Source organism: Sorex fumeus, unplaced genomic scaffold (genome assembly GCF_029834395.1).
Source record: "Sorex fumeus unplaced genomic scaffold, SorFum_2.1 ptg000034l, whole genome shotgun sequence".
NCBI lineage: Eukaryota > Metazoa > Chordata > Mammalia > Eulipotyphla > Soricidae > Sorex > Sorex fumeus.
The window spans coordinates 11,815,408-11,830,231 of record NW_026606091.1 but is presented as its reverse complement, the minus strand read 5'-3'; the positions used below and the strand labels follow the sequence as shown (position 1 = coordinate 11,830,231).

Sequence of the window (14,824 nt, the reverse complement as noted above, 5' to 3'; positions counted from 1 at the left end):
CAGAGAGAAGATCAAGTGATGTCCACCTAGGAGTCAGAGCTGGAAAAGGTATGTCCACGGAATTTCCTCCGAGAGCCCCCAACAATATTTGCCCTGTCAACACCACGATTTTTATCTCTCTCAGATTCATTCTGGCTTTGTGCCCTCCAGAACTCTTAGGAAGTACAGTCGCATTAATTGAAAAATATTTTTTATTTTGGAGACCCAGCAGTGGTCAGGGGATCCTGTGGTGCCAGGGTCACACCCAGGCCTCCTGCAAACAAGGCAAGCGCTCAGCCAATTGAGCTGCTTCTCCGGCCCCAGTATAATACTTGTATATAGTATCGGTCACAGCTAAGTATGTTCCTCGGTAGGTAGACCGCATATTATAAGCATTATGACACTAAAGCCAGGACAAAAGGAGAGCTGCGAAGGTTCCACAAGCCGTCCCTCTTCCTTCAGGCCATTGTCCCTCTTCCTTCAGGCCACTGTCCCTCTTCCTTCAAGCCATTGGGCTAGCATCCCACCACCTGCCACCAAGCAGGCTACACTCCCCACTTTTCACAGCAACCATGACCTTTAGGGGTTTCCCAAGCAATGCTCCAGGGCAGGGTTGGGGTGGGGGTGCAGGGCTCATCCCCGCAGAACTCCATTAACTGTGTTGAATGCTTTTTTTTTTGGCTTTTGGGGTCACATCTGGCAATGCACAGGGGTTACTCCTGGCTCTGCACTCAGGAATTACTCCTGGCGGTGCTTGGGGGATCATACAGGATGCTGGGATTCAAACCCGGGACAGCTGCATGCAAGGCAAATGCCCTATCCGCTGTGCTATTGCTCCAGACCCTTTGTTGAATGCTTTTGAGGCTTTGCCCGGTATGTGGTGCCCAGGGGAGGGGAGTCCCCAAGGCCATGCCCTGCAGTGCTCAGTGGCTTCCAGGTCTACATCCAGTGATGCATGGGACAGAACTTGAGAGCCTGTGCATGCAAAGCACGTGCTTCTTGCACCCAGGTCCCAGAATTTCTCAAACATCCCGAGTACAAGCTGGGCAGCTGCCCGAGGAAGCCAGCACCCAACGAGAGAGACCCTGCTGCCAAGGACCTGCTCTATCCTGGCTGACACTGAAGCAGTGGCTTCCAGTACTGCGGTCACCTCTCAGAGTCATCCACTTCCCTGGCCAAGGCCACCTCTCACTGCAGTGAACCCCCTGAGGACACTGGGAGTTTCCACCCTGCAGCTCTTCCTAGAGCCTGGGTCTGTGATCAGCAGAGACTCCCACTGAAGAACCTACCGTCTCCCTCCTCCCATCGTGAAATGACTCGCTAGCACTAGCATCTTGCAGGTTTCTGCCCTGCACTACCCATGACTCACCCATCTCTCTGCATTCCTTAGAACTATATCCGAGGGTCTTAACCCCCCTGTGGCTGCCACCCGAGGCCTGAGTCCTGGCAGTACCATGGCTCCAGGCCTGTCTGTCCAGCTCCTGCCCACACGGGGACTTCATGGACAGCCAGGATCACAGAGGGAAAACCCAGTATGACCCCTCTGCTCAGAACCCTTCAGTGCCTTCCAAAACAATGAAAATTCAAATTTCTCTTCTGACATGGGGTTAGTCTAAACCTGACAGTGCTCAGGGTGATATGCCCACTTAAAAAAAATTCATTGAATCACTGTGATAGACCCTTATAAAGCTGTTCATGCTTAGATTTCAGTCATACAGTATTCCAACACCCATCCCTCCACCAATGTGCATTTCCCAGCACCAGTGTCTGTCTGTCTGCCTCTCTCTCCTTTTGGCCATTGTGGACTGCTATACTGATACTGAAAGGTTATCAAAAATCTCCTTTTACCTAATTTTAACACCCAGATCCCGTCCAGCATGATCATTCCCTGCTACTATTGTCATACTGGTCCCTTCTCTACATTACCTACTCTCAGCCCCACACACTTGTGGTTAGTTCCAACCACTGATCAGCCCTCCTACCTAGCTCCTGTTTCCTTTGGCCATGGATATCAGTCTTCCACTATATATATTTTTTGTATCCCACAAATGAATGCAAGTCATTCTATATCTGTCCCTTTCCTTCTGACTCATTTCACTCGGCATGATACTCTCCATGTCCATCCATTTATAGATATGCCTGCCTTTATGTTCTGGGTGCTTAGGGGACCATCTGGTGTCGGGGATCAAACCTGAGTTTCATCAATGCAGAGCACGCTATCTGCCCTCAAATCCAAATCCTTTATGATCTGCTAGAAGACCCTCTGATACCAGCCCCCAGCAGAACTGTCATCTCCATTCTCGGCAAGCTCCCGTCCTCCCCACACCCAACACTGCCCGGGTTGGCCCACTCCCTCCCATACTCATCTCACTATCTTTGTCATTCCCTTTGGAATATTTGAAGAATAAAAGGGGGCTAAAAAGGTTAATACAGGGGTTAAGCTGCTTGACTTGCATCTTACCAACCCGAGTTCAACCCCCAGCATCACATATGGTCCCCTGAGCACTGCCAAAAGTGCTGAACATGGCCAGGTGCAGCCCCCAAACTACAAAAACAGAGAAGAAGCCGAGGAAAAAAAAACATAGTGGGTGTTCTCTTAGTCAAAGATTCATTTCCAGTCTAGTATTCGATGACTATTTTGACAAGGACCCGCCAGCACATGGTCAGATTTGAATGACACACTACACAGTATCACAGCAGTCTATATCTGAAACCCTGAGTACAAGTGAAAGCTGGAGGTGCTGGGGTTACTGTGCGAGCCGGGCATTAGAGGAGGAGGGCCTGCTGACCCTGGGTACCACACCCTTTCCCAGAATGTGCTCTGCTGCCCCAGGAGGCCCTGAGGCCAAGCAGGTGGGCGTGTGACAACACTCAGGCCTCCAAACAAACACTGAGGATACTAGGAGAACAAGCAAATGCCCAGAAGGAAGCCTCCCAAGGGAGCAGGCCTAACCTCTCCTTGGCCCACACACCCTCATCCCTGAACAGAGCGGTGGCGGTGGGTCCGACTGACTACACACTGGATTCTCCGGCAATTCAGAAGCCATAGTGGTTTACTACATTCCAGTGTTTAAACCCAACATCTCTCAGAGGCATGTTACCAGCACCCAGTTCACTTGATCACTTGACATCCTATAACTTATCGATTAGCTCAAGCGGGCGCCAGCAACCAGCACCCAGTTACTAGTTTGTAACCTAGGACCCAGGGGGCTGGGGCTCCTGGTTACATCACTTTTCCCTCTTCTCACTAGCTCTAGCTTCACCTCCACACAGATGCTCTGTAAATGACCAAAGGCAGATGTAGCAGGTAATGAGCCCAAACAGCACCAGCCTGGGATGGAGGTGCTTCTGGGCGGGTACTTGGCGTGTCCTCCTGCTGCTTGCTGACAGGTGCATGAACAGGGCACAGAGACCACCGCCAGATTCTGGAAATGCGTCTCATGTAGCTGGCAGGATGCAAGCTCAGGGCCCTGTTCCACCACTGTCTACTGAACCCAGTGGATCCATCCAATTATGTTCCCCAGGCCGCCATGATCTGATTCTTGTGAGCAAGTCACAGCTCTACCACTGAGAAGACTGGGGTAGCATACGGTTCATTAGCTTATTTCACTCTGGACCTCAGGTTTTCTAATAAGATGCTGTTGCAGTAGCCTGCGGATTTCGTGCTGGCATCCCGGATTTTCAACAGACAAGCTGTCACCCATTCTCTTCTCAAAGAATGAAAATCAGCAGGAAGCCTAGCACTATTTGTAGCTCTTCATTTTATATTTAGCAGCCTGCCAAGACCCAAAATACACAGCACTCAATATTTACACCAAGACTCTGATCACAGAGCCCATCTCGCACTTCAAAGTACGAGAAACTGGCAGGAAGAACCGGGTGCCCAAGCTGATTCTGTGTACTTAACTCTCCCTTTTTTTTGTTTTTGGGCCACATGAGCTAGAGTGATAGCACAGCGGTAGGGCATCTGCCTTGCACCCAGACAGCCCGGCTGAGCCGGGTTCGATTCCTCTGCCCCTCTCGGAGAGCATGGAAAGCTACCTGTGACGTATTCAATATGCCAAACACAGTAACAAGAAGTCTCACAATGGAGAAGTTACTGGGCCCGCTCCAGCAATTGACGAGCAATGGGAGGACAGTGTTTGTTTTTGTTTGGGCCACATGAGCAATGCTCAGGGCTTACTCCTGGCTTTGGGTTGGAGTGATAGTGCAGCAGGTAGGGCGTCTGTCTTGCAAGCGGCCAACATGGCCGACCCGAGTTTGATTCCTCTGCCCCTCTCGGAGAGCCCGGCAAGCTACCCCTGACGTATTCGATATGCCAAACACAGTAACAATTGTCACAATCGAGATGTTACTGGGCCCACTCGAGCAAATCGATGAACAACGGGAGGACAGTGACAGTGACTCCTGGCTCTGTGCTGGGGGGAACAAATGAAATGCTGGGGATTTACCCTGGGTTACTTATGTGCTAGTCAAGTACCTTAACCCCAGTACTATATCTCTCTGGCATCTCTGTCTTTAAAATATCACTTTAAATACATATCTGTAAGGAGAGATGGGGCTGGAGCGATATCACAGCGGGTAGGGCGTCTGCCTTGCATGCGGCTGACCTGGGTTGATTCTTCCACCCCTCTTGGAGAGCCCAGCAAGCCACCCGTGGTGTACTCAATATGCCAAAACCAGTAACAACAAGTCTCACAATTTGTTGTGAAACGTTACTGGTGCCCGCTCAAGCAAATCTATGAACAAGGGAGGACAGTGCTACAGTGTTAAGGAGAGATGGATTTTCAGTTTGCCAACTGAAAGCTCCATGGGACTAATGATCCTCCTCCTAATAGTTTCAATGTTGCAGAAAAGTTGGTAGCACTGTCTTCCCGTTATTCATCGATTTGCTTCGGGCACCAGTAACATCTCCATTGTGAAACTTGTTGTTACTGTGTTTGGCATATTGAATAGTCATGGGTAGTTTGCCATGCTGGTCGATACTCTCGGCAGCTTGCGGGGCTCTCAGAGATGGGTGGAGGAATCGAACTTGGGTCAACTGCATGCAAGGCAAATGCCCTACCCGCCGTGCTATTACTCCAGCTGGTAGAAAAGTTATTTCACGTTAATCTCAGTACATCCGCTTATGAGAGCTAGCATATAATAAACTTCACCCATGTACCAGATGACAGCACAAATCTAACCATTCCAGCAGATTCTGCAGTAAAATTTCTCACATTAAAGATGAGCACCAAAAAAAAAAAAAAAGAAAGAAAAAAAAGAAAAACCTTGGGACGCTTTGCATGAGCTTCCTGAAACCACCTTCTGTTGTGCACTCCAGGACCCCTTAGGAGATGGCCATCTACAAACATCTGTGGAATGTAAGACTCTTTTCAAGAAGGCAAAAGGAGTTTCATATCTAAATCTGACAGGTACCCACCACACCCTCTTTTCTTCAATGGTCTCATTAAGAGCTGCAGGACCTAAGTAGCCTGGCTGGCAAATCACAGCACAGGCCCGCAGAGGTTTCCCTTCTCCCTGGAGACTGGCAGGCAAGGCAGATAGAACTCAAGAGCTGCCTGGAGAGAGGCAGCCAGCTATCCTAGTCCCATCCGCCAGGAATTTCTCAAAGTCCAACAGTCAATAGAGTTCTTGGCCCAATCAGAAACTGCCTAGTAGAGGTCCTAAAATTGAATGTCAAGTTTTCCCGGTGCGCCGTAATCCTACAACCCCTCTGGAGACAGCTAGGTGGAAGTTTCAACGCCCCCGGGGAAGTTCTCTGCGCCCCACAAAACTCGCGGCCAGAGGAGGCCCCACTTCCCGGGGTCCAAGGAACAGAGCTCCAGGCGGGCGAGAACCGGGTGCAGCGAGGTCACAAGAGAGGCGGATTTAACTCCCCAGGCGGCGAACAAAGCACTTAAGGCCAGAGGCCTCTAAAAAAGGGTGCGGCCTCGCACTCCTTCGCAAGGATTCTGAAACAAAGTCGCCGCGCGGAGCCGCAGGGGCAAACTTCGGGATAGCAACAACAACTACCAATACTACAAAAAAAAAAAAAAAAGGTTTGCATTTGGAAGTAGAAAAAAAAAACACACCCGGAAGCTTACAAAAAAGAGCAGGCAGGCAGATCCCCCACGTGGGCCCGGGGCGAGCAGCGGGGACAGGGCGGAAGCGCGATCGCGGGGTCCGGGAAGCCTCAAGCCCGCAGCGGGCGACCCCCCCGGCCCGGGTCCCACCCGCTCCCGCCCCCAACAGACGTTTCGCCCCGAAAAGGAGCGCTCTGGCGAGGTCGGGGCGCGAACTCTGTACCTCCCCAACGGGCTCGTGCGCGCCCCGAGCGGTGCGGCTGCAAGCAGAGGAGTGGCGGGGCGCGGCGGGTGGGCACCGAGTGTGCCAGCTCCCGGGCCCCGGCGCCCGCCCGCGCAGGGGGTGCAGCCCGGAGGCGCGGTCCCCCGGGGTGCGGGCACTCGGCTGCGCGCCCCTCGGCACTCACCTTCACCGGCGTGGCGGCGGGCCCCGAGGCCATGTCTGCGCGAGGACGGCGCGGCGGCCCCGCGGGGTGTGGGCGCGAGGCTGCGGGCTCCGGGTCCGGCGAGCGGCGCGAGCAGGTGGGGAAGCGTGGCCCGAGCGCCAACACTGCGGCGTGGGGCGGCCCTGGCTCCTCCTCTTCCTCCCCGGGACGGCTGGATTGGCTGTCGGTGTGGGCTCCCCGGGCCACCCCGCCTCCGGCCCGGGTTCCCGCGTCCCGCCCCGGCCGCGGACCTTTCCGGCCAGGCGTGTGCGTGAGCGTGTGGCCGGTTCTCCTTGGGTCCGTGCGCGCGTGTGTGTGTGTGTGTCCGTCCCCCCAAACACCCCCGCAGTTACAACTAACGGGTCATGATCCTGATTGTGTGCGTGCGTGCTCGTGAGTGTCTGATTCTGTATGTGTGTGTGTCCCCGTCCGATGTGCCCTCGCCGCCGTTCGCCCGGGTTATAACTAACGGGGCATGATCATGATTGTGTGTTTTGTACCTGTGTGTGTGCGCGCGTGCAACTCCTTCCCCCCCCCCCCCTTTGTGTGTGCCCATTCTTTAGGTATATGTCCAGTTTTCTCTGTATGCCTGTGTGTGTGTCCCCACTCCGGTTACAGCTAATGGTCATGGTCATATTTCTGTGTGAGCGTGAGTATGTGTCCGGTTCTCTGTGTGTATGTGTGTCCGTCCCTGCCCCGGTTATAACTAACGGGTCATGATCATGATTGTGGGGTGTTGTGTGTGTGTGTGTGCACGCGCGCGATTGTGCGTGCGTGACCCCCTCCCCCCTTTTTAAAATGCGTGTGTTCATTCTTGATGAGTGTGTCCAGTTTTCTCTGTGTGTCTGTGTCTGTGTGTGTGTCCCCACCCCGATTACAGCTAACGGGTTCTGATCACGTTTCTGTGTCAGCACGAGTGTGTGTCTGGTTCTGTGTACGTGTGTATCAGGTTCTCTCTGTATGTCCCATCCCTGCCCCGGTTATAACTACGCGGTCCTGACCATGGTTCTGTGTGTGTGTCCGCCCGGGTTATAACGGGTCCTGATCCCGATGATAACGGAGATAGTTTGTTGAGTGCCTGGTTTTCCTGGACTCCGTGCCTTGCACGTTAATGAGCTCCATCAACGGGTGCCAACGCTTTCTCCCGGGGAACATCAGCACTCTCCGCTCGGCCCAGTATTCACTGCACTTCGCCTGTATGATCTGTCCCAGCAGGCCCGCCTGAGCTAGAAATTGTCGGGAAATTCGCGGGCGGGAGGACTGGTCACCAGGAGGGAACTGGGCATTCTTGCCGTGTCCCTCCAGCGGCCGGCCAGCTGAGGGCGCGCCAGCGCCCCCTGCCCCCTGCGACTCCACCTCGAGTTTGCTCCCTTCTGCTTAATTCCTGGGGGACGGCCTCCCCACCGCCCCCTCGCGCTACACATGAGTCAGGGATGGCAAAAAGGGGGCAATAAAAACTGAATCAGATGGGTCACCTTCCTGGTTTACAAACTGTGATCCACTCGTATTCAATTTGTTGGAAAGGGTGTTTTTTTTTTAAATATTTTTTTTTTGGGGGGGGGAAGTGGAGGCTCCAAAATGGTGCCCAGGAAGTCTGGGGGCCCCATCAGCCAATCAGGTGAAACTTTCAATGCAAGGGTGAAGATAGGATGGTGCTCCTGCCCTGTAGTTCACCAGAACCGAACCGGGTGGGTATGTGCCCTAACCACTATGCTATCTCTGGACTCCAAGGAAGTAAGATTTTAGGATGATGAGACCATGTCAACCCCTAACCTGACTCTGACTGGGATCATCTTTTTTTAAATTTTTTTTTTAATTTTTTGCTTTTTGGGTCACACCCCGCCATGCACAGGGGTTACTCATGCACTCAGGAATCACTCCTGGTGGTGCTCGGGGGACCATATGGATGCTGGGGATCGAACCCAGGTCGACCGTGTGCAAGGCAAACGCCCTACGCGCTGTGCTATCACTCCAGCCCCTGGGATCATCTTTAATTCCGGAGTAGGCACTTAGATTTAGAGTCCATACTCAAGTTTCTTTATCATTCTACACTGTCTGCTCATACCTCCCATCCCTCGGCATTCTCTGCAGAGTTAGATAATCTCTGCCGCTCTAAATCCCCATCTCTCTCTGAGTGGGTAATTCTGGTTAACTTCCACAGATAAATTAGGCTCTCCCAACCAAGGAACTGCAATGGCAGTAATGTTCGAAACAGAGCCGCTGCAAATACTCTGGGAATGAGAGGATGATGTGGCTGGGTAGACTGTCGTTAGCGAACACAGAGAAGAGGACAGAATTTCATTCCAAATATCCCTGTGTTGGGGTCAAATGCTACAGGACTTAAGGCCCTTGTCTTGCATGGGGTTGGTCAGGGTTGGACCCCTGAAACTACACACGGTCCGCCCCTCCTCTCCTCCCACCCAGTAGCACCAGGAGTGATCCACAGAACCAAAAATAGCCTCTGGACACTGTTAGGTGTGCCCCTCTCCCCACAAAAACAAAAACAACAGTTATGGAACTGCCTATTTAATCTTTTTTTACTTAAATAGTACTCTCTTTGTTTGATTCAAGTCTAAATTTTCTTGCAACATAGTTTTATTTTAAGTTAAATCTGTTTAAAAGTCTACAACTATCTTTGCTTGCAGCCCACCATGTTTATTCCCTGGCATCACATGGTCCCCCAGGCATTCCCCAAGGCTGGCCTTGGAGAAATTCGGGGATTTCTTGGGAGATCCCTCTCCCCACAAGGACTCCCCAGAATACAATCTAAATTATTTCGTTTAAGTTATAGAGCGGGCTGGAGCGATAGCACAGCGGGTAGGGCGTTTGCCTTGCATGCAGCCAACATGGCCGACCCGAGTTCGATGTATATATTATGCATATATATTATTTATGTATATAATATATATTACAAAGAATGCAGTCAGTCTATTATCTGTCCCTCTCTTTCTGATGCATTTCACCCAGCATAATATGCTCCATGTCCATCCATTTATAGGCAAATTTTATGACTTCATTTTTCCTAACAGCTGTGTAGTATTCCATTGTGTAGCTGATAATGGCAGTTATTTCAAGTGCAGTGTGCTCTGAACATCAAGAGAAGTACTGCAAGGTTCCTTCCCATTGGCCAATGATTTTATAAAGAGTATGAAATGTATTTATCTTCATTCCTGCTTTTATTATGCTGGTGTTATTTTAGGTTTTCTATGTCATTCCACAGGAGTGAGTCCCTTCAGGAATGATTCCTGAGCTCAGAGCCAGGAGTAACCCTGAGCACAGCCAGGTATGACTCCCCCAAAGTCATTAAGAACATATTCTGGTTTACAGAATGGGAATTTATTCTGTGATTTTAGAACTCACACTTCTATGAGATTTGCATTTTTATTATATATAAACAAACTGCAAGATGATCCCCTAAATTCTACTCATTTCCTTTGGTGGAGAAAATGTTCATTCCTGTTTTCAAGAGACATGGACTTCTCCTCTATATAGAAAAAAGCCGAGGAGTTATAGATACTCAGATATAATTTAATTTGATAGTGGCAGCACAATTCATCCTATTCTGTGAAGTTCTGAGCTATGATGACTAATATTGATTAAGTAATTCTATGAGGAAGATGTAATTGAAGGCCTCCAGGCTACGGCGTTTTTGTTATAGAGATTAAAGTAAGACAAAGTGTCCAACCCTGTCTGTTTCCTGCTCTTCATTCTGACTTAGAACTTAAAACCTAACCTGTAGGGCCAGAGTGATAGTAAAACAAGTAGGGCATTTGCCTTCTACACAGCCAACCCAGGTTTGATCCCCGGCATCCCATATGGTCCCCTGAACATGGCCAGGAGTAATTCCTGAGCTCAGAGCAAGGGGTAATCTCTGAGCATTGCTGGTGTGATCCAAAAAGAAAAAAAAATCCAAAATCCAAAAACAAACAAACAAAAAAACCTCAAAAACCCTAATCTATGAGCTATGGATAAAAATGAAAATAAAGAAAGTAACTAAAAGCTTTGCTTTTCTGTGCCCTCCTTTTTAATAAAAAGGTAAAGGCCCTCCCGTTGATCGTCGATTTGCTCGAGCGGGCCCAGTAACGTCTCCATTGGAGACTTTGTTGTTACTGTGTCTGGCATATCCAATACTCTCGGTAGCTTGCCGGGCTCTCCGAGAGGGGCGGAGGAGTCGAACTCGGGTTGGCCATGTTGGTCGCTTGTAAGGCGAACGCCCTACCCGCTGTGCTATCGCTCCAGCCCTTTTTAATAAAGTATGTGAAATCAATTGGGGGTGGGGTAATATTTGCTTTTTGAATATTTTAAAGAGAAACATAAATTAGCTAATATTTACTGAGAGCCATATATTTCCCCCTTCCCCAACTTCTCCTCCTGTTCCCTTTTGTTGCTGTTGTGATTTTACCAGGGGTGATACTTTTTTTTCTGGTGCCCTGGAGATGAAATACTTTGTAGTGCTGAGGAGAGCAGGGTTTAGGGATTGGACTCAGCATGTAGAATGGTGTTGAGGATTGAACTCCAGGCAGGAACTTTACCTCTGAGCCATCCCTAGGATCCCAGAACAATCTAGTCTTAATTTAATCCTCATGGCCACCCTTTGATCTGAAGGCTGACATAATTCCCTTTTTATAGGAGTGGACCAAGAAGAGTTGAATTACCTTCCTTTAGGATAACACTGTTTTTTGTTTTGTTTTGTTTTGTTTTTTTTAATTTTTATTAGTGAAACACCATGAGGTACCGTTGTAGACTTACAACTTTTTGTGCTTGGGTTTCGATTATACAATGATCAAATACCCATCCCTCCACCAGTGCCCATTTTCCATCACCATGGATCCCAGTATCCCTTCCACCCCCACCCCCCCATCCCTTTTGTTCTCTCTTTTGTTCTCTCTCTCCTTTTGGGTGTTGAGGATAACACTGATTTTGTCCTTTCTGCATAGCCTCAGGTAGTTTAGGTTTATTGGGTTGCTCCCATCACAGTGCTCCCATTCCTCTGTGTTTATTTGTAACTTCTTTCTTTGTGCTTTGTTGACTTGTAAATATTGTTTTTCTCTTCTCCCTAAGTCCTTTGCATAGTTTATTCAGAGCAATGTTATTTTTGTATGGACACAAGAAGACATGCTTTTGTAATGTGACTCTCAGTAATATTTTCCCCCTGGGCATCCGTTCTCTCACCTAAACCTCAGCTGCCTTTATTTCCTAGGGCCCTCCAAAGCAGGGTCCTAATGAGGGACTGGATGGAACCAGGGCAAGCTGTAAGCTATGTGCTACCCTGGCATCATGATGGGCCTGGCCAAAGTGCCATAATGCTTAACTATAAGTTAAGAGCTTGGCCACGGACAAATGTTGTCATGATCCAAATAGTAACAATTAGATTGGGACCCTGCTAGGGTTAGGAATGATTAATCTGGCCTGACCACTATAGTCTGAGTCTGTGGCAAGATGTTCCCAGGAGAGCTGCCCCACAAGCCTCAATGTTATCTCTTACTGTGTCCATACAAAAATAACTAGTATTGAGATGTTGGTAGTTATTGGACTAGGAAAAAGAGAAAAAAGGGTATTTTGCCCTGGGGCAGTCAGGAAGGGCTTTGAATATCCTAGGTGGTGTTCCCTTTGAACTTGGGCCCTCAGGAAGGGTTTTCTTATGTTGATTTGGCTACCTGACTGGGTGCAGTGTCAGCATGGAGAGATAAGGGAGTTGGAGAAACAGGAGAGTTGGAGAATGAGAGAGAGAGCAGGGTGGCAAGATGGAAAACGGAGAGAATAGCAAGGGGGACAGAGAGAGAAGAATGTAGAAGAATATAGGAACAGGCACGTGGAGAGAGAGAGCCCAGGCTGTGAGATGGAGCGGGAGAGACAGAAGGAGATGGGAATGAGGAGCTGTGTGAGACTAGAATGGGAGGCCCAGAGAGAAGACTGGGGCAGGTGCGAGGGGAGAATGGAATAAACAGCATCTGATCAATCAACCGGCTTGGCCCGCGTCTCCTCCACTGTCTGCCCCATGTCCCGGGCTGCCCTGGCTGGGAGAGCAGCCCCGGGCCCACCCCGAACGCAGGCAGTGAGGGAAAGAGCTGCTGGGGCCTTCCCCTGGCTGCCCTCAAAGATTTTGTACACCCTCACCTCTTTTTGTTTTCGTTTTGTTTGTTTGTTTGCATCTCTCAAAAGCTACCTTGTTTGCTGAGGATTCTTAGGCTCTTCCACCTTCACTTGAATCAAAAAATTAATCAAACATCATTCCTGTTAATTTGTAAATGCCCATGACTGGCTTAAAAGGTAATCTCTCCTCCAAGGGTCTGTGAACTTTACAGAGATTTTAAAACCAAAGAAGGTAATAAAAGTTGAAATGCAATATGAAATGTGAGAAAGTTTACATTTGGTGCCTGACTGTTATCACAGAGGCTTGGTACATTTAGGAAGTCTCATATTTATACAATCAGGGTAATTGGGTTTCAGTCCTAAATCTGTCTTAATGGCCATGTATGAACTCTTAATTATAGTATTATTCTTTCTACCATGTGTTGGCCTTAGGCAAAGTGCTGAAGTATGAAAGATGTATGACTTTTGCTCTCAGCCCTTAAGGAAGTCCTAATGTGACAGGATTGAGAGAAGTTGGAGATTGTAACCCAGTGTGGGAGTATGCTCAAGACTTCAGTTCAGCTGAGACTGCATGCTGAGCAGAGTGCATTTCCCGGAGAAGTGATATTTGAGATCAGAGTTAAGGAATGGGGCATGAAAGAAAGTGTGATGGTGATGGTAATGGTGATAGTGATGGTGTGTGTGTTTTGTGTGTGTGTGTGTGTGTGTGTGTGTGTGTGTGTGTGTGTGTGTGTGTGTGAGCCCGGTCATGGAACAAACTCTATCATGACCCATGGGTTAGGAAAGACTAACCTGGCCTGAGAACTGTATTCTGGGATATATAGTGAGATGTGTGTGTGTGTGTGTGTGTGTGTGTGTGTGTGTGTGTGTGTGTGAGAGAGAGAGAGAGAGAGAGAGAGAGAATATGAGTATGAAGGAAATTGAAGTTTCTGGAAAGAGCAGGTCAGGTAATTGTAGTCTGGAAATGAAAATGATTGATGTAGATTGTCTGTTAGGACCTTCTTCTTTAATGTGAACAAAAACTTGCCATTTCAGGGGCTGGAGGTGATTACTCAAAGGTCTGGAGAAGTCAGAAATAACTATGTAAGTACTTAGGAGGTAAAGTTGCAAAATCAATGTGAAGGAGGTTGTTGGAATATAGTACTAAGCATTTTAAGAAGTAACATTGGCTTGTTCTACTTTCCCCCAGCAGGGAGCTTAGGTTTATTAAGTTATACCACCATAGTGCTCACACCCACCATAAGTGCTCCCGAGGCATACCCAAGTCCATCAGGCACATCCAGGTCCATTGGACACTTTCAATCTTCTGTGCTTATCTTTAACATCCCCTTTGTTCTCTTCTTCCCCTGTTAGTCACAAATATCTCCAAATCAGACACTATAACCTGTATCTCCAAATCAGACACTATAACCTGTAAAGTCAAGTCTTGAAAAAGGCCCCGGAATTTGTATGTAAGTGAAATATTGCTTTTCTCTTTCCTTTATTTCGTCTGCAAAATTTGTTTTAAAACAATGTCCTTTTTGTATAGGCACAGGAAGACAGTTAATGCTAGGCTTTTGTAACATGGGGATTAATTGACTCTGAGTAATATTTATTCCTGGGCATCTGTCATATTCACTTGACTTAAGCCTCAGTTGCCCTTAGATTCTAACCCCTGGCTGAGAGACTTGATTCGACCCAGGGCAAGCTGCACGCTACCCTGGGATTGAAAAGGTACAGGCTAAGCTCGTAAATGTTTAATAAAGTTAAGAGCCCGGTCATGGAACAAACTCTATCATGACCCATGGGTTAGGAAAGACTAACCTGGCCTGAGAACTGTATTCTGGGATATATAGTGAGATGTGCCCAGGAAGAGCCACTCTTTAAGCTTAATATATCGCTCTTACTGTGTTCATACAAAATGACTAGGAATATTATTAAGTAAATTTAATATGATTAAATCAATTACTAGCAAAGGAAAGGAGAAAGCATATGCCCTTAGATAGTATTCCACCCTTTGGTGGATCTCCTAGTAGGAATTTAGAATGCTGGAGTTCCTAGATGAGATTTGTCCTTGGGTGGATCTCCTACTAGAATTGCCCCTGAAGGAAGGGATTTATATCTATTTATTATTTATGTCTCTGCCCCCGCGCCTCGGTGTTCCTTCCCGGAGTCCCTTGGAGGGGAGCGGGTTGAGCTTTCCTCCCCGCCCCGGCCAGGGCTACGGCAGCCGGAGACCTCCAGGACCAGCCACCACCATGCTGAGACCACTCTCTGCACACC

General features: G+C 48.8%; 1 protein-coding gene across 1 annotated transcript in view; it reads right to left on the bottom strand.

Moving 5' to 3' along the window:
• MTAP (methylthioadenosine phosphorylase) overlaps positions 1 to 6,657 on the bottom strand; it is a 54,356-nt gene extending 47,699 nt beyond the window's left edge. Inside the window, exon 1 of the mRNA XM_056117107.1 lies at positions 6,452 to 6,657. Coding sequence (XP_055973082.1) covers positions 6,452 to 6,484 — 33 coding nt within the window. The 5' untranslated portion in view covers positions 6,485 to 6,657. The remainder of the gene's footprint in view (positions 1 to 6,451) is intronic.
• Between the last annotated feature and the right edge of the window lie 8,167 nt (positions 6,658 to 14,824).